Raw genomic sequence first — 19731 nt, forward strand, 5'->3', positions numbered from 1 at the left:
TACCGCAGAAAACTTACTTGCATTACTTTAATCGCGTAGAAATTGCAATTACAATTACGAAAACGTCGACTTATTTCAGTGAACAATTGTTTGACCGATAAATAAAGAAAATAATCAGTGACAATTGTGCAAGAATTTGGTCAGTGTGTTCTCACAATTAAAATTCTTCGACATCCTAGAACAATAACATAAATTCGTTGCACATGTGAAATGTAAATAGCCTAAGCTTTTAATCTCTTTCAGAAAGTTGACCATTTTCAGCCACCTGATCTGTAAACTAAATTCACTTGGAAATATCATAGTAAAAAAGTATTTTCTCCACTCGTGGTGTTTTGAGTTCATAGCAGACAGTTCACTTTGAAAAATGCTATATATTCAGTAAATCTCGCTATCTGAACCTCTCCACTGCTGTGTTTTAAATTATTGCAAAAAATTCACACTGCAAGAACATTCTAAGCAAAGCTATCGATGACTGAATCAAGAAAGACGCCGTCCTTGTACAGAAAACACATGACGAAGTTTTATTAACTCCATTTCTTTGTTTGAAAGTCTTGAAAATTTTGCCGTTATTCAATCTGTAGTATCTTCATTAAAATAATTTTGGAATTTGAAAGCAATATAATAGAATTAATTTGTAACATATGTAAAATGTCAGGTAATAATTTATGTCAAATAAATTAAAATTTTAATCATCGCTTCCAACTTGAACTGCCAAATTTGAGAAAGAAAGGCTTCGTGGAACCAGACATTATCTTTTCTTTACCAGAAATATATCTTAAACGTACGCATTTGAAAGGTTCAATGCAACACAAATTGAGAAAAAGAAACATAAGAAAAATTTGATGTTCAAAACAAATTGATTTTAAAACCCGTGAGAAAGATATCAGACAGTAACTCGCTCTTAGATCCTAATTACGAGATAATCTTTGTTTGCGTTTCAAAACAGCGTTCTCACTATATATTCAATTAACGTTGATTCACGGATTCAAAATAATTTCTCCAAAATACATGGTTAAGAAGTACTAATTTTCGAATGTTGCAACGAACACCTTTCAAACGCGTACAGTTTATAAAGATAATGTAACATTGAGCGATTAACTTTTGACATTCACATTCCGATAATGGATGAACCTCAAAATAAAATTAAGTTAACTATTAATTTAACACGTGAAAAAGTAACTTTTGCGCTCAAATCTTAAAAAAAAATACTCTTAAATTCCTCTTCTCTGACCATTTCTTTACTTTGAATTTGTCTCGTTTCAAATTGTTGAATTTCTTTGTAGCAGAATGTTTTAAATTACTGTCAACTTTTTCCACTTTTCAATAACCAGTATTAATTGGTGTCCCACATTGTTATTCCAAGCTATCAGTTTTTCACGCTCATTTAAATGAAGTTTCATCATCGTTGTCATCTTGTCTCTTTGACCAGGCGAAAATAATTTTGTCCAAGTATATAAACGTAAGTCATGTTACGAAAATGATAAATAAAATCGCTCAATGTTCCATTGTCTCCGATCAAAATGGTGGCCACTATATTCACATCTCGTTTTTGCCAATTTTGCTAAATTTTTGCAGGGTTTGATTTGACACTTCTCACTAAACTGACAATTGCGATCACTAGAGATACTCAAATCAACGTTTCTAGATAGAAACTTGGATAATCCGCGCAAGTTTTGGAAACTAGTCGCATTAAATAAAGCCACCTTTTAAATCGGAATATAATATTGTGAATTAAATCTTATCTTTACTATGCCTCCTCCAGTGCTTGTGAATTTTAAACTTTCCCTTTGTTCCTTCATCTTGTCGACCTTCCAAGTCCTCTTTCCCACTCTGTAAGAAAACAAGCAAAGACAATTGAACAAAACGTTCAACGGTACGTAGCAACTGAATATTGTCGATGTCCTTGCAATAATTTACGCTTACAGGACATTCAGGAGATAAGAATTCAAGGATTTTTCAAGAGGGAAGCATTGCAACCGAAAAAGCCTGAAAGTCGCGCGTTTAAAAACGTTTTGGTCAACGGTTATGTGGGGAACGCAACGAAAAACTGCTACCCTGCCTCTGCTACTTGCAAATTTTATAAATACGTGACAGGTTATTTTACCGTTTTTCAGATTTGTAAGAACGAATGGCTTAGCTTTGAAAACATTTGAATTGGGGCGACCACAGCAAGAATTAAAGGCGTGGCCGTCGTCTGTTCTTGCTTCACTAAAAAGAACATGAACTTCCCAACGTAACTAAATTACGGGGCACTTAAGTTTCCATGCAAGCAAGCGAACGGCGAGCGAAATTGTTTGTCGAAGGATTATGAGAACAATTCGCCGAAAGCGAAACAGGCAAAACGCGTGCTATTACGACTCTGACATGGCTTCGTCCTTGCTAATTTGTGTACTCACCATTCATTTCATGTTCCCAAAGATTTTGGGTTTCAATTGGCCTTCACTGCTGTTGAGGTTCCTTCGTTGGTTCAGGAGAAACGATGCCACGTCTTCACACATCAACGAACTGTTTGAAATGAAGCAAATTCTACATTTCTCATGAATATGGATTAAAAGATGGAACCAATAACTGCTAGCAAATACGTTACATTTTTGTTTGAAAATTCCTGCTTTGCACGTGGTAATTGTGATGTTTTTTCAAAAAGGAAGAGAGCCCCGTATCGGCGCGTTTGTGAGTAAAACCTTTGGAATAAACAATTTAAATACAGCAAAAGCGCACTTGTAGAAGCGTGAAGAATTTATAAGCATAAAAAGGTACAAGAAGCGCATTCCGGAAAAACCCCTCGTGATAATGGAAGCTAAGCAACGACGACGCGGATGCCGAGAGCGACGCCTAGCCAAAAAGGGATTTATACTGTACCAGCGAAATTCGCAATTGTCTAGATCTTTTCAGTACGCCAATAGCTCTAAAACCGTATTCTTATCATAATGATCATTTTGTGAAAAAAATAATTTTGGCATTTGCGCGCTGCGCAACGCTGTGGGAAATCAATGCAAACATACAGAAATCCGCCTCCATATTGGAGTTTAATCACAATACAATTTTCTGCTTTTCACATGTTGAGAAAGCTTTAGGGGATTTAGGCTTGGAGGTGCATGTCGGAAAGTGCGATTTGAGCTTTATTCGCCCTGTAAAAGATACCACTTTAAAACGGACAGATCAGTATGGGCTATGAAACTGTTCTCTGGAAAACGTGGGAAATGGCATTTTCGAGACCCTAAAATAAGAATTCCGGGGGACGGCATGCTCCCCAACCTCCGAATTTTACTTTTTCTTCGGTGACTGCTCCATGAAAAATGTACGCTACGCCCGCGCCCCTGAAAACAGTATTTTTCATAAACAGAAGTTAGCGTACTTCTGATCGGGGAGTGGTATTAATGTGGTGTCCATTTTGGTGTTTTGCAGCCGTCACAACCATTTTCCTTGCGCCTAATTCCACCTAAATGAGGAAATATGTTAAGTAAAAAGATAACTAATGTTATGGATCGCGTATTTGGCGCATCTTTGGCACCAAAATAAGAAAGTTTATTATCCTTTCAATCTTTGAGAGTTTCAGTCCAGCCGGCAGTCAAGCCATAAATCTCTTTCGTTTCGCGTCACGGACGACGAGCACACCACAAAAATCAGAAAACAAAAGTTTGTGTTTGTTTCCCTTTTCTTTGAAAGTGATCTGTCAAAACGGGAAGTCGAACAAGATACCTTCATCTTCATTTTATTTTCCATTTTGTATCGAAAGTGAATAACCTCGAATTTTCGGTTTCCTTAATTATCTTGGCCTTTCTTTTTTGGTTGTCAAAATGCCAAATTAATTCTTGGGTTATTTAGGGATTTTTAGAGAAAAAAAATTTCCTAATAGTCTTTTTAGAGCATTTATCGGGTTTTTTGGAAGTGACGACCCGAGAATTAATAAAGAAGCTTAAGCCATGTATTACACTATGATAAAACACGACTGGCTTCTTCATTTGCTTTATGATATGGAGGTAATGTGTCGAAATACAATACAACACGCTTTTTCTGTTTTATACTCTGATAAAACATGGATTTTTGAGCAATCAGAGCGCGCACAGGGTCCCATCTACATTATCAAGAAGGCGAAAGCATAGTTCAAAAGATGACTTATCTTTTACGTCTTTTAACTGAACAGTCCTTGCATTAGATCAAGCATTAATTTTATGCGTCGGAACGTTAGTAGCAAAACTCAATGACAGATGTTTCTGTCAATTGTCGGCCGCCATATTGGAATTTGGGTGAAAACGTAAGCATGAAAACCGTACAAACCTAAGTCCTAGCAAGTTTGTTAAATATATTAATCATCTATCATATAACAGATCCGTGACTTTATTTACTAAATGGTTACGGTTTTTGTCTAACGCGCGCGGCATGACAGTGAAAACCAATTATGTCACTATGCAAATGAACATGTATCCAAACAAACTGCTTTCCTTTGGTGATGCAGCGTTTTGAAAGTTTCGGCTTGACTGATCGTTACTAAACTTCAAGATTTGTTCACAGCTTTAAATAGAACTCACCCAGATAATATTTTTTGGTTTTCAATCGAAAGCGAAAAAGAAATGATGAACAGGTGCTGGGAAATATGACGTCAGTTTTTATTTGTATACCGTAGCGTGACGTCATTTGCCATATTACCCATCAGACAAGGCAGGGGTTCTGACTCAGCTGTCGCATTTTCTCTGCACGCTGAATAGAGCTGCATCAAATTATCAAGCTTTCAGGGTTGTTGTTGATCAAATCTTGTAGCGCGGAATAAGCTACGCTTAATATCGTCATGGCTGATACTTTCAAGGCTCTTTTAGGTGAGACTCTCGTTGGGACGGACAAAGGGATCGAGGCTATCTGTGGCGAAGGCAAGACGGTCGGCATCTATTTCTCGGCGCACTGGTGTCCGCCATGCCGTGGATTTACACCCAAATTGGCAGAATTCTACAAGAAGCTTCACACCGAGAAAAACTTCGAAATAGTTTTCGTGAGTTCGGACAAGTCAGAGGACGAATTCCAGAAGTACCACAAAGAAATGCCATGGTTAGCTTTGCCGTTCGCCGATCGTAATCGAAAGGTGAGGTTGGCCATCGAGCTTGAATTAATAATTTCAGTTGTGCATCAACAAGCTTATTAATTCGTTTACATTTCGCTTTTTTAACCTTCGCTGACGCATACTAATTAGTTCAAAAAGGTGTTGGTAATGCTTCAGATTGCTGTTTGTATTAATCGTGTTTAGCTGTAGACAGCAGCGAGCGATAGTATTATTTTGCTGCGATTTTCGTTGCTGTGGAAAACAAGTCTATTGTGAAATGTAACGCCCAGGCGATCACAGCTAAATTCCACACGGAATTTTTTGTTTAAAAAAGGATATGAGCTTAGCTAAGTAAGACACTTAATTTTTATGTATCGCTGAGGTAGGAAAATTTGTAAAACTGCTGTTTGAACTTTTTAATTAACTTATTTCCTCGGGAGGTCAGTCTCTCAGTCTAGTTTGGAGGGATTTTGTAATCCTCCTCAGCGGAATACATACAGAGGTCACTTTTTCCGCAACGTCTAACGAAAATGATTCAGCTGTTTATTAACTCCTTCGATATTGATTAAGAACGAGCCCTGCTGTGGTAACCATAACAATATCTTGATAAATTCACACAACCTACAGGTATTGATATCTTCCTAACATCTACCGACTGAGACGTTTTGTGTTTTTTAAATTTCTCTGTTGCAAAATAGTCAGGTAAATCAATGAATTACTGTGCGTTCCTTTTCTGGATATAGACCAGTGACTACACGGATCGTGTGGCATCAAAGGAAGCGATACATTTTTTGTGCACCATAAACTGTTCGACCTTGGATCATCAATCATTCCAAAGAACTGGACTGATTGCTTGTCAATGAAAATGGAGTGATGGCCAAATTTTCTACGTGATTGTTCTGTATATATTGGTTTGGGAACTGAATTTGCTTCCCTCCTTGTAATAAGATTTTAGTTTATCAAACTGTTACATTGTTAATAATTAATTTATTAATATTTTCAATGCAGTTTGTGGAAAATAAACACAGAATTCTCTTATTATTTGGTGATTTTTTCTTCCTTTTCATTGGCTGAGAACCCACCATGTGACCTGCAAATGACTGTCTTGAGTTCAAGTGCACCACAAGCATTCTTGAAGTGTTCCTAGATTTTTTGAGAAAATGCATCCACACTAATATAAAATCAGCAGGAAATTTACTGTATTTTGGGGGTCCAATTATGCAGGAAAATGCTTTGGCAGATGTGTTTAAATGCACATCAAAACATCTGCGAAGACAAGAACCATAGAACTATTCAGCCGAATTATAAATTATACATGTAAGACATTATTTTCCGTTTTAATAGGAAAGCCAAAATGAAAGGATAGAATACAAGTAATGCTACCTCGAAGCCTGAAGATTATTTTCACTTTAATAGTTTTTTTTCACTCATGCTATTATGACGGGCAAGTCTAATGTTCAAGCAATGATGGTGGAGACTTTCAAGCTGCAAGTAATGTGAGAAATGCAATGAAAGACTTCATATGGAACAGTCTTAAGAATCAAAACATTAATTTTCATGTTGTATCATAACTCCCTTTGTGTCTGTTGTAGTTGTCTGTTTTCATTTTCTCAGTCTTGAAAAGAATAAACTGTGTTATGGCAAATCACTATGAATGGGTTGAAAAGATGAAGTAGCTCTTTAGAAAGTAGAACATATCTTATTTTGATTTCCACACCGAGTCTTGCGTCAATGTTGTGCCTGTCAAAATAGGAAAGGAAAATCACAAAATTTTCTAACTTGATCATAAGACTGAAATGATACAAGAAAAACCTACATATCTTTGGCAAAGGATATAAAGCAGAACTTACATTTAAATGAGGCGGATGAGATTATCATCAGTCACTGATGAGTGTTAACAAAATGCCATACTTTCAATCAAAAATAGGTCATCCACAACAGAAACTCTCTTGTTCACCTGCAAGAGTAAATTTTGCAGCTCCAGATGATTGAAACTTCAATAATTAACTTCCAATGCTTTTATTGGATAAATTCACTCTAAAATGTTTAGTAATGGTCTGCTCATGCAAAATACAGTCTAAAATTTAGATGGTATTACTTTTTTTGCTACAAATAATATGTGATTATCTCTCGAGTAAAAAAATGGCAGATTGCTTACCTGAGCTGTTAGAGAGTGAGTCAAAAACAAACTTTGTGATTGAATGATAAGACAATTATTGCAAAATATTGTGATTTGTTAAAGTCTCACAGATCAACAATTTGCCTTGACCTTTGGCTTGGGCAAATAATTGATCTGCTTGGCACTGACAAATTATGATATACGTATTTTGAGCAATCTTGTCCAATGAGATCTGGCAAAAAAAACCCTCAGGGCAAGCCATGAACCAACGACAAACTCCCCCTATTTATTACACTGAACCCAGGATTTGAATCCAGGGCACATTGGTGGGAGGCGAGCACTCTCACCACTCCCTATGCCTGCTCCTAGATTCATACAGTGTAGCCTCCTATTTTAAACTGTGCTCATGGCTAATTGTTCAGTTGCATTGACTTGTTTAATGCCACCGCCCAGGAATCTTCACATGAGAATCCTGTCAGAACATTAAGCGACTCTTGGTACTATTGTCAAGAACAAGTGGCACATGGCAATGATTTTGTGTTGCTTTACGTCACTGATCAGTGTTCCAGATTAAAACTCTGGGAAAACTTTCACACGGCGTCCATCAGATGGACATCATGCATTTTAGTACATTTTACTTTTGAGATGTTGCAACAAAAATTATGAATGAAATACATGTACGTGTAGTCTTGATGTATGTACATTTAACATTGCAATATTTTTACAATTCTCTGATTAAATGTTTCTCCAGAACAAACTTTCAAAGAAGTTCAAGGTTTCAGGAATTCCAACACTGGTCCTTTTAGATGGAAAGGATGGCAAAGTAATAACAAAGGATGCCCGTAGTAAACTCTTGGAGGACTCAGCTGGTGAAGACTTTCCATGGCGACCCAAAGGAATCGCTGACGTAATGAAAGGTGTAAAACTGGTGAACAATAAACAAGAAGAAAAATCTTTTGAAGATCTGGCTGGAAAGGTCATCGGATTTTACTTTTCTGCTCACTGGGTATGCATGTAATGTCAAGCTTTGTTTAGTACAGAGTAGAACAGTACTGTACATTGTATACATGTACTATACACATCTTGGCCATGAGTCTGAAATCCACTTGCATGAGATGCCCACTGTTCATGGTGTTCGCTGCTATAATATACATTCGAGAAATGCAGTGCAAAATGTTTCCTTAAAATTTCTGTTTGAGATTTGCAAAAATCTGTCGCTGGAATTGTACTACATGTTTATGATACTTGGAGATTTACTGGTACATAAAAAAAATAATGAAATGAAATCACATGACATATCTACCAATGTCCCTTCAATTTCTGCTTTATGTCCTTGTAATCGTAATTCTTTCAATTCTGGGAACTGGCAGGGAATTCATAATAGTGGTTATATAAATCTACATGTACATGTAGTTTCTACCAAAAATCCAGTATTTTCTTTGACACATTATTTTACCATTATAGCAATTTCATGTAAGTCTCAAGTATTCATAACTGTAGTCCAAAAGCAAGTTGTGCATGTAACTGTTAATTTTCATGCAAACACTTAATATTTTTTCTTGTAGTTTTGACAATAGTGTGAGGGACTTTGCATTTTTATTAATTTTATTTGCAGTGCCCACCTTGCAGAGGCTTTACGCCAAAGTTGATAGAGACCTACAGCAAAATAAAAGACCAAGGCAAGCCTTTTGAAATCATTTTTGTGAGTTCAGACCGTACAGATGACAGCTTCAATGAATACTTCAAAGACATGCCATGGCTTGCTGTACCATTTGGAGATCCGACGATGAAAACTACTCTGTCCTCTCATTTTGGTGTCCAAGGTGAACAACCTCTATAATTATTTACATGTATACCATGCCATAGGAAACTCAGCCAATCAGAATACAGGAAAACCAGGGTGGGGAACCAGGCAAATTTAGCAGCTGTGAGGATGAGTTTGCCTGCCTGCTTTGATCATCTTGAGGAAGGTTTTGCCTGCCTGTAAAAAACAGTTGCCCATCTGCTGAAAATGTTAATGAAACCTCTGTTACTGATTTTGTTGGTCTCTGTGTTTTCTCTGGCATGGTTTAACAAAGGCTCATACAACCTAAAAACACGGTATGTAGTGCCTCTCAGAAACGCACTTGAAGTGAAGAAAGATCTGAGAGATGGCAAAGGTCTGAGAGAACGGCAAATGCTCAAATGCCACGAACTGCAGGAGTCATGTAGGCCCATCAACCCCATTTTACACTGATTCATTAACAACATAATAAAAATTAAAACCTTCAAAAATGTTGGATCTGACTTAAACCTGACCTTTCAGTCGAAGATAAATCTTGTTCCGTAGTGACGGCAAAATTGAGGCTGCGACGAGTTGTTCTATCATGATATCATCTCTCGCACTCTTCAGATGTCAGGCTGCCTGCAGTGACACTTCAATAAATCTTTTCATTCTTTCACTCCTTCCCAAGTGACTTTGGCCTAGCATTATTTGATTGCCCTTCACAAGGCCTTAGTACACAGTAGATGTGGGCTTAGGTATTAAAGATATTCAGTACACAACCTGACCCACAGCGAGCAATTCTTCATTCACCTTCTTGAGGAGATTTTTTGCAAAGCGTAATGTCCTTAACTGAACCACACAACCTACAGCAATTTTCTTCCTCGGCATTAGCAGAATAATACTGCTGGACATTGCTGTAGTGAAGCAGAGCAACATGTCATTCCTGGTTTACAGTTGGACCCTGTTAATTCAGACTCACTTATTTCAAATTCCCTGTTATTTCAAACTCAAAGCCATTTCTCTTGTATTTGCCCTTCAGTCATTTACTATCAGCTATTTTTAACTCCTACTATTTCGGACTGTTTTCCGTTTCCCCTGAGAATTCAAAATAGCCAGGTTCCAACACACTTACCATACATGTACATGGTAAGGTTAGTACTTTCCTCTTGTTAGATACATGTACAAGTACATGCACCTCCATGACATTTGCTAAATTGTTTATTTTATTGTCTTTTTATTTATTCTTCAGGTATTCCTACCTTGATCATTGTGGATGAGAACTACAAAATCTTAAGTTCAAATGGCCGAGGCCTTGTCTCAAATGACTCAGATGGAGAAGTAAGTCAATTTGAAGTAAAATGAAGTTTTTTGAATGTAATTCAGGGAAGGTTTTAAGTGGGATAGGGAGAGAGTGGGTTTTGATAATGTGACAAAAGCTCTGTAATTTCCTTGTGTTGAAAATCTTAATGTACGTCAACTCAGAAAAAGTTAGCAGGTACATGTACATTCGTAGTAAATTTCCTATGGTTCCTGATGAACAAAAAAGCAAACAAACAAACAGACAGACAAACAAATGAACAAGGGAATGAATGGGCAGGTGGATGGATGGATGTACAGAGAGACAGGCAGACAGACAGACAGACAGACAGACAGGCCAACAGACAGACAGGCCAGACTCTTTGCCTTTAAAGGGAAGCAGTTTTGTTTACATCAGTGAAAGATGACAATTGCGTTGAGCTGAATTCATCGTATCACTTTTTGGCAGAATTTTCCATGGAAACCCAAGCCTTTAAATTGTCTGGATGAAATGACAGTTAGCACTGTGAATGATGAGGCATGCCTGATTTATTTCACAGGTTAGTAAAAATGAATTTGAACCTTGCCTGATCATGATTTATAGTTCATTCAGTGATATTGCTGCCTTTAACAGAAAATTCACAAGTTATTGACAGTGCTGTGTAAAGGTGATATTTGGTTGGTCTTCATGAACTCTGGTCCATCCTTGTTCAAATAGTACAATTTAGATTTAACAAAGTGATGGCTTTTGCAGTCTCCATAAACCAGTTCTGAATTAGCCTTGATTCAAATTTAACCTGCCCTGAATATACATGTACATTCTGATTTCTTTCCACTCAACTTGTACATGAACTCTCGACTACTCCTTCATCACCTTTGCAAGGGTTTCTTCTTCGGCGCCATCCTGCTTTTGCTGTCTGTTGCCTTTGCTGTGTGTGTATGCCAATTTCGCTGTTTTCTTCTCCTAGATGGTGATGATGCATCTATCAGTGATGCTCAGCAAATCATCCACCCTGTGGCTGAACACTACTTCAAAATGGCAGATCCACCTTTGCAGTTCTTCTACACCAAAGGAGATGAAGTCTCTGACAGCTTGCGTGAGTTTGGCCAGTTTCCTGAGGACGATAATCTGCTGGCGATACTTGATGTCCCAAATCAAATGCATTACGTCTCAGAGGAGACTGAATTGACCAGAGAGGCTGTGGAGAAGTTTGTGAATGATTTTGCCAATGATAAACTGGAAGGGAAGACACTAAAAGGCTGAATTACTATGACATTTTAATAGTAGTGTTATTTTTCATTTGACTGTCGGAAATAATTCTGTTTGATTTTCTTCAGTTTTATGTTTTATCAACCCTGAATTTGATTCAGAAAACTCGGGTGCAATGTTCTGACCAGTTAGAAGCAAAACTACTGTTTTAACTAAGTTGCCAACAATGTGTTCACTTGAATTACGTGCATGCACACTGTATGCATGTACCTTTTGATGTAACTGCCCATGTTACATGGTTTTTGCCACAAATTCTTGTTAGCTTGTTGTGCTTTTTGGGGCTGTTGTGACAGGCTATAGCAATGGCAAATAAATACAACATTAGTTTAATTTGTCCTTAGTCAAATTCCAAAGATTGTTTTTTAATAAACAACTACAGAGAGCAGCAGAATTATTTTCAGCTTTCTTGGAGTTATTTCAGCACAGTCATTTGAAAACCACATTTCTGTCAATTTGCATTTTAATGTCAATTTTGTTAGCCATTGTAATGTGTTAACGTATGCCTGTAAGGCAATGAGTCTGTAACTGTAAAATAAAGTAATTTATTAACTGCACATTTGTCTTGGCAATGAGAAATTAGGAATAAATGGTTAAAATTAAGGTAACACTAATAATAATGATAATTCTATGTATTTGCACTGACTGTTGACAGCAGTCATAATTATTTGTTAGTGACAAAATATAATTGATATTATTGTTTTCTATTCACACAACGAAATATTACATGTACTGATTATGGTTGCAGTCAGTGACCAAGTGTGTTAAAATAAGCTCTGATAGTTTAATAAGCAAAAATTGTGTGGTAGGAAAAACAGTATTGTCATCAAACATTTTGTCCTTTTTCCAAGACGAAAAGATAGGTCCGCAAAGCTTACACGGAAGTTGACAGACTTTCCAAAGTAACTATTTTCCTATAGTCTATTTTATGCTCATGGCAATGGCTAGTGTGTTTCTAAATCGCTAAAATAATAAACCTGGTGTGAAGTTTTGACATTAAAGGTTTGTTCAGTAGCTGAATGGTTTAAATCTTTTGTCGTTTATAGCGCTTGACCCATTTATGTTTTTAACAGTAACACTTTTCATGCAATGAAGAAAACTGAGCTTTTCGAACCTGAAACGTTGACAGTGTGGTGAAAAAAAGACAAGTGTTGCATTTCACGCACAAGCAATGAAAGATTGCTGGAATAACCAGGTTGTTCGTCAGATTTAAAACGGAACTTTTGGCTCAACTGATTACCGGGATTCTTGTCGTATTAGACGAAATAAGTGATGTTTGGGCGAACATTATGCCCGGGGTGATGCGTGGGGGGGGGGGGGGGGGGTACTCCCAGGAAAATCGGTTGGAGATGTGCGGCATTAATGGCCTGTTTCTAGGTTCAGAGCTGCCTTATAAGTTGGAGTTCGCAATTCCCAGTTGGAGTCCAGTGTTAAATTTACATGCTTTTATTAGGCAGGATAACGGCATCTTCTAGAATCATGCTAAACTAAGACTAGAGTGGAAAAACAACACCATATTTGACTGAACTGGCCCAAAAAAACTGACCGAAAAAATGAAAAACCACACCCTTTCAAGTTTGGGTTTATAGCCCATATAAGGGAGTAACTCCCCACCCCCACCCCCCCCCCCCGGGGATATATTATGCCCCTTTCAAGTGTTACATTAGTAGTTAAAAGTTAGTTAATTTTTTTTTCTTAGTTGCATGGTTATTTGGAAAGCGCTGTAAGCTGATCGATTTGTTCATTGCGTTCTAGACCCAATTCACGGCAGAATGGAGGTAGCCACGGTCGTTGAAAAACTGGCACATTTTTTTTGTGTGTGGCTTACACGAAGTGTAATCCACACTAAGTCATCAGCCGAGATATTTTTCTGACTAGGTGAAGTCAGAATTGTCTTTACCCAAACGTCAATTCAAGGAGACAGAGATGGTAATGAATGGGTTACAAATGCTCAAAAGCTGGACACCGTATAAGGATCCAAATGGTTGTTATACCTTGTTATACGTTATACGTTATACGTTGTTATTTTGTCGATGTCAGTGTTAAAGCAAAGCAATGTTCCCGTTAAAATGCAATAATCATTATGAAAACACGTACCAACTGAACAATTCATTCATGGTAGTATACTTACCAGATCTTGTGCTTTGTCCAGTTATATTTGTGTTACTTTTTTGTTCGAAGGAATTTCACAGGCAAAGATGACCAACACAAGTTACCAGTTCCCGGCCAGTGTCTGCAAGATACTTTCGCGCGCGGAGCGTGCGTCGTTTGGGCTTGCTTTCAAATGCAGTGCATGTCGGGGAAGTTGGGTGAAATACATAAACAATAGCCTCCACTTGACATGGAGATGTGCTCGGATATTTGTCAGCCAACATTATCTGTTCCGAGAAGCGAACAGTTTTCCTCGAGCCACATAATGTCCATCCGAGCATATTTTCGCGCCAAACGGAGGCTATTGTGTTTTTTAGCCTTCAAATACTTTTAGCAACACGCGCTGTTTTGAAAAATGGGGATTCCCCAGTTTTAGCTGGGGCATGTTCAGTCGCCTGTAAGACTTCAATTTCTCATCACGTTCCCTTCGAATGTGCAGTATACACTGCATACGATCACAATAGAATTTTTCACGGTTTCTGACGCCATTTTATTTCCGGGGGGAGCAAACACGGCAAAAGTTACAATTTAAATGTATGCGAAAAGTGGAGAACCTAATTACTAACAACTCCCTGAAAATTCGAGTTCTGAGATGCTTATGAAAACTAAAGGTACCAGGTAAAATAATTTACTATTCAAATTTGAGGGAAATAAAGCCGCAATTAAGGTTTTCATTTTCCCATATATTTGTCTTTAAAACCCGGGCAATTCGCGTGAACGTTTGTATGAAAAATCTAAAGTGTAATTCCTCGCCTGACAACAAATCTTTGTTCTTGAAATTTGATTTGATGCGAATCAAATCAAACGGTGTCGTAAGACATATGTCAGACTTTCGCTTTATCTCTTCAAAATTTTCTTAAGTAAATTAATATACAAATGCAAGCAATATTTTGCGATGGTCAATGTCTTGAATCCATGCCAGTGGCTTGGTTTTAGCAATGTTACCTCTTAGAAAATCAGATTCCAAGTGAAGAAAAGAGTTACAAAATAGTGTAAATAAGCAAATCGTGCCACGTTTGCTTAAATCAAGTCACACAGGGGAGTTAAATTAAATAAACGTTTCCTAGAGACAGATTGCCATAGAATTAGCTTGTAAGATTCATCAATTACTGACAAGAAAAACTCGGCGGTGGCAGGGCCATCAGCTTGTAAGGAGCAAACCAAGGCACTTGCCTCAGTCATTGTTTTTCGTTTTTATTGTTTATAGTCATCATAACTGCCCTTAATACAGGGACGGATCCAGACCTTGCTCTTGGAGGGCGTTTTTTTTCTTTTGCTTGCCCTGCCGGCTTTTCTTCCCTCTGTGATTTTTTTTTTACGCAAAACTAAGGGGGGGGGGGGGGGGCTTCCCCTAGATCCGCCACTAATATCAAATTAATACCAAGGAAGAGAAGTAAACCATGGACATTACCTCAGTCATACTTTTTCATGGACATGTCTTCTATAGTCATAATTCTTGGTCACAGCATTGGTTGGTTAGAATAGAATGACATGAAAGGATAACAGGATAATAACGCTTCTATACAAAAACAATCGCTGCAATGCATGATTTTTATTGTCAATTCTGACTAAATTTCTTTGTGTCGGGAAAGACAGTCAAATTCTTCACTGATTTGGGATTATGATTAGTTTACGACCAGAGGCCTAGGTAAACTGAACAGAAAACGAAATTAAAATAAATTTTATTAACGTGGGTGCTAAGTGTTTTTGTTGGTTGATATAATCTGCTTTTGTTCAGCTAAAACTTCCTTTACAAATATGAGTATTCAGGGTTAGGAAAATTTGACCTTGGAAGATGGTAAAAGAAATCTCGCGTGTTTGCATCAAATGAATGGAGAAAATGTTTATTTTTTTTCCAACTATTTTCTTGGAATAGGCATACCACACTTAATATGTCAAATATATATTTAAGCAGAAAATTTTGCCTGCCAAGTTGTTACACGTTCACTAGACTTTTTCATTATAGTTATTAACTCGAGTTCCACTTATTATTATATAACTGAAAAAGTTACTTCATTGTGATTGGCTGAGAGCAGGCCAATTTATCTAACCCTAACCCTAACCCTAACCCCAATCCTAACCTTAACCCTTAGACAAAACTCGTTTTTTTCAGTTACCTACGACGTTAATTAAAGTACGCGTAAAAAGACATGTGAACTTTAAATCAAGTTACATGTCCAACTGTTAAAATACGAACACCTATATATCATGGACAAATCACTTGATCCCAGAGAAACTGTACTAGAGGATCAATATAGCCCCTACATTTATCCGAGAATACGAACTCTTGCATCGCTGTGCCCCTGCATATATGATCCAGTGTCCGGCCGAAGTTCGTATTAACGAGGTTTGACTGAGTTTATTGACTTTCTTAATGGTATCTTATCGTTTGCTCTCAACTGTCATTGATACCCTCGAGCAATATATCCAACGTGAAAATTCATATTTAACCAAAAGTTATGATTAGTAAGATAAAAGCGCTTTGTTTTATCGCTATTTTTGCTTAGACTTAGGCATAACATTCAAGCTAAACGATTGCACATTACTGATAAGCTTAAAAGAACACAATTAAGCTTCGTTTTCTTCTTTACAATATGTTTGAAAGCAACTCGCGTTTACTGTTCAACGTTAATTAAAGTATAAAGAAATATATGGACTTTAAATCAAGTTACTACTGTTGAAGTACGGACACTTCTAGCAGTTATGGACAGACCACTTGATTCGAGAGAAACTAGAATTAATATAATCTGTACATTTATTACAATACGAACTTTTGGTTTTGCCCTTCAATATTATCAAGTGTCCGGCCGAAGTTCGGAAGTTGTTAATTTCTTAATGATATCATATCGTTTGTTCTTAACAGTTTTTGTTCTTAACCCTCGAGCAATCTTTCCACCGTGAAATTCATAATCAACCAAATGTTATGATTAGGTGAATAGCTCTTGCTGTGGACGCAGTAAGCCCAATCATTAAAATTAAATTGAATTTGAAATAACCGTTTGCTATCTGAGGGTAGAAAATCGCCAGAGATAACAAAGAGGAATTTATACAAATGCACAATCTTTTTTTTTGTTAGAAATGTCGTTTTGTTATGATTGTATGGGACGTTGATTCACACTCTTAATTTTGTTCCTTTTTTTGCCTGACAATATTCCAAAAAAATAGTCTAAAAGAATGGAAATTTTTCTCCATTCATATTTTTAACATAGTTGATGCGAACGTGCGCGATTTTATTTACCATCTTTCAAGGTCAAATTTATGACCAATATATTTTATGACCAATATTTCAATTAATAGAGCTTCAATTAGCTTACAAGGCTTTATAGAGCCAGGGCCAGAGTGATATTAAATAAAAAAGATCGAAGCTGAAATTTAAAATACGAACTTGAGCTTATTTTAATTAAAGCATGGAATAAAAGAGCATGAAACAAGTTGCGTGTGTTTGTGTCATCTGTGTCACGGGGACTTCTCCGAGATTCATTAATGTATGGAGACAATTATTAAGTTTTCAATCATAGAATTTTTCCAGGTAAAAATGAGTCAAGTAAAGGGATGTTTCTTACAAGATTGAGGTGGAAGGGGATTTTCTTAAACAAATAAGAAAAGAGAAAATATATGTACAAAAGATTTTATGTCAACTAAGTTGAATCAACAGCAAAATACAAACGACAATCATATAGCGCTTTTTCTTTGTACGAAAACAACTCGACAATTTTCAAATATATTTGAGAAGAATAACATTCGATGATAAAACACGAGATTTAACAAGTTTCGCAATTCCTGGAGAGCGTATGAGAGTTTCTGGTGGAAGCGGACGAGAAATTAAACTTTTGCATGCTCTTGTTGTGGACCCAATAAGCTCAGTCATTGAAATTAAATTGAACTTAATAGTCCTTTGCTTTCTGAAGGTAGAAAATTGCCAAAGAATACAAAGAAGAATTTTATAAACGCGCAATATCTTTTTTAGATATATCGTTTTGTTATGATTGTATAGTACGTTGACATAAAATGTTCTGATTGTTTTTCTTCCTTTTGCCTTGCTAACAATAGTCCAAGAAACTAGCTTTTAAAAAATGGTAATTTTTCTCCATTCAATTTTTTTTGACATAGTTGATGCCAATATGCGCGATTTCTTTTACCATCTTCCAAGGTCAAAGTTTATGACCAATATTTCAATTAGTAGTGCTTCCATCAGCTTACGAGGCTCTTTATCGAGCCGGGGCTAGAGTAGTACCAAATCAAAAAAATCGAAGCTAAAATTTAAAATACGAACTTGAGGCTACTTTAAAGCATAAAAGAGCATAGAACAAGTTATGTGTGTAGTTGTGTCATTTATGACTCAGGGAATATTCTCCGAGATTCATGAATGAATGGTCACAATTATAAAGTTTTCAATCTTAGAATATTTCCAGGTAAACATAAGTCAAGTAGAGGGATTTTTTCTTAAAATATTGAGGTGGAAGGGGATTTTCTTAATCAAATAAGAAAAGAGAAAATATATGTACAACAGATTTTATGTCAACTAAGTTAAATCAACAGCAAAATACAAACGACAATCATGCAACGCTTTTTCTTTTTACGAAAACAACTCGACAATTCTCAAAGATATTTGATAAGATTAACATTCGATACAGAGCACGAGATTCGCAATTCCTGGAGAGTGTATTATGAGAGTTTCTGGTCGAACCGGGCGAGAAATTTAACTCTGGTCAGCTCTTGTTGTGGACGCAGTAAGCTCAATCATTAAACGTAATAATCGTTTGTTATGTGAAGGTAGAAAATCGCCAAAGATTACAACGAGGAATTTATACATGCACAATCGGTTTTTGTAAAGAATTATCGTTTATTTTTATGATTCTATAGTTGAATCAAATTCTTTTGATTGTTTTCCTTCTTTTTGCCCAACCTAGTTTTAAAAAAGAAAATTTTTTCCATTTATTTTTTTGACACAGATAAATGTATTTGCAAAATATTAACGTGTAAGGCAAGGAAGCCCAGGGAAGCCAAAAAGGGTTATGTGAAGGACTACCTTAAAGATACCCAAGATTTAGCAAAATAATAAAAACATAAATCAACTGTCACCAACACACAAAATGATCATAATTTAGGATAAAAAGTAGTTAAGCAAATACGCAAAAGCAAAGGAGGAGAAAAAAAAGTAAACACAAGCGCACTAAGAGCAGTATAATATACTTATACCAAGTAAGATGACTCAAGTTTAGAGGTGAACACAGCAATACTAGAGGCATTTTAACTGTCACTGCTGAGAGAATTACATACTTTGGGGCCTTGAAAACATAATGACAATTTCCTTATGTTTGTCTTACAGCTGTAGGACAAACGGAAGGAATTCTTAGGTCTAGTATAATTGTATTCATGTACGTCACAGTTAGGTAAAAACATGTAATTGAAACTTTTAGGAAGAAGGCGATTTTTGTCAAGGTACATACATAGTTTTTTGAGGGAAATGGTTATGAAGCCCGGCAAACATCAAAAGGGCAAACAAAGATGCCAAGATTTATGTTGGAAGGTCTACGACGGTGCACAATCTTTTGCTTTGCGCTCATACACTATACACGAATTACGTAACCAAAACGTTTCTCTTGGTTAGTTCCTCAGTGCGGAGTAAACAACTATTGTGTTTTGTGCACGGTCAAGGCCATAAAAGAGAACAAAAATATACAACAAAGAAAATTGTCGGGTTTCAAAACCATTCCCCTCTATTAACTATGGTACATAACTTTACCTATTTGAAATTTTAGGATTTTTAACCTCATAAAAATAGCCTGGTATGTGCATTAAAAATACTTCTCGAAATTATCCTAGTAACTCGTTTCTGAAGTGTAATTAAACGTTTGACATGTGATTGATAGGTCGAGCCCCAGATATTCGCACAGTAGTGTAAATAGGGATAAACTAAACTATAATAGAGAATAAATAAGGAGGTCTTATTAAGGTAAAAACCTGATTTGTAGATAATCCTTGCTGATTTTGAAGTTTTTCTTGCCACACTCTCTAACTCCTAGAAAAAACTCCTAGAAACAAACTTCATTAACACGATCATTTTTAGTATAATTTATGGGAACATGAAGGTGAGGTTT

At 36.6% G+C, this 19731-nt stretch overlaps 1 protein-coding gene across 1 annotated transcript; it reads left to right on the forward strand.

The window, feature by feature from the left end:
• Positions 1-4664: 4664 nt before the first annotated feature.
• On the forward strand, positions 4665-12499 carry LOC145463052 (nucleoredoxin-like). Its single transcript, XM_081446762.1, has 6 exons — positions 4665-5074; positions 7903-8157; positions 8767-8974; positions 10166-10254; positions 10682-10772; positions 11181-12499. Exons 1-6 carry the CDS (start codon positions 4787-4789, stop codon positions 11474-11476), a joined length of 1227 nt encoding a protein of 408 aa, XP_081302888.1. The 5' UTR covers positions 4665-4786; the 3' UTR covers positions 11477-12499.
• The last annotated feature ends 7232 nt before the right edge of the window (positions 12500-19731 follow it).

The sequence above is a fragment of the Orbicella franksi genome, chromosome 12, assembly GCF_964199315.1.
Source record: "Orbicella franksi chromosome 12, jaOrbFran1.1, whole genome shotgun sequence".
In the NCBI taxonomy this organism is placed as follows: Eukaryota; Metazoa; Cnidaria; class Anthozoa; order Scleractinia; family Merulinidae; genus Orbicella; species Orbicella franksi.

Excerpts from the sequence above, each read along its gene's own strand:
- LOC145463052 (XM_081446762.1), top strand. The coding sequence starts at position 4,787 with ATGGCTGATACTTTCAAGGCTCTTTTAGGTGAGACTCTCGTTGGGACG. Across the intron at positions 8,158-8,766 it reads TTTACTTTTCTGCTCACTGG|TGCCCACCTTGCAGAGGCTT; the intron begins GTATGCATGTAA and ends TTTTATTTGCAG. Across the intron at positions 10,255-10,681 it reads CAAATGACTCAGATGGAGAA|AATTTTCCATGGAAACCCAA; the intron begins GTAAGTCAATTT and ends ACTTTTTGGCAG.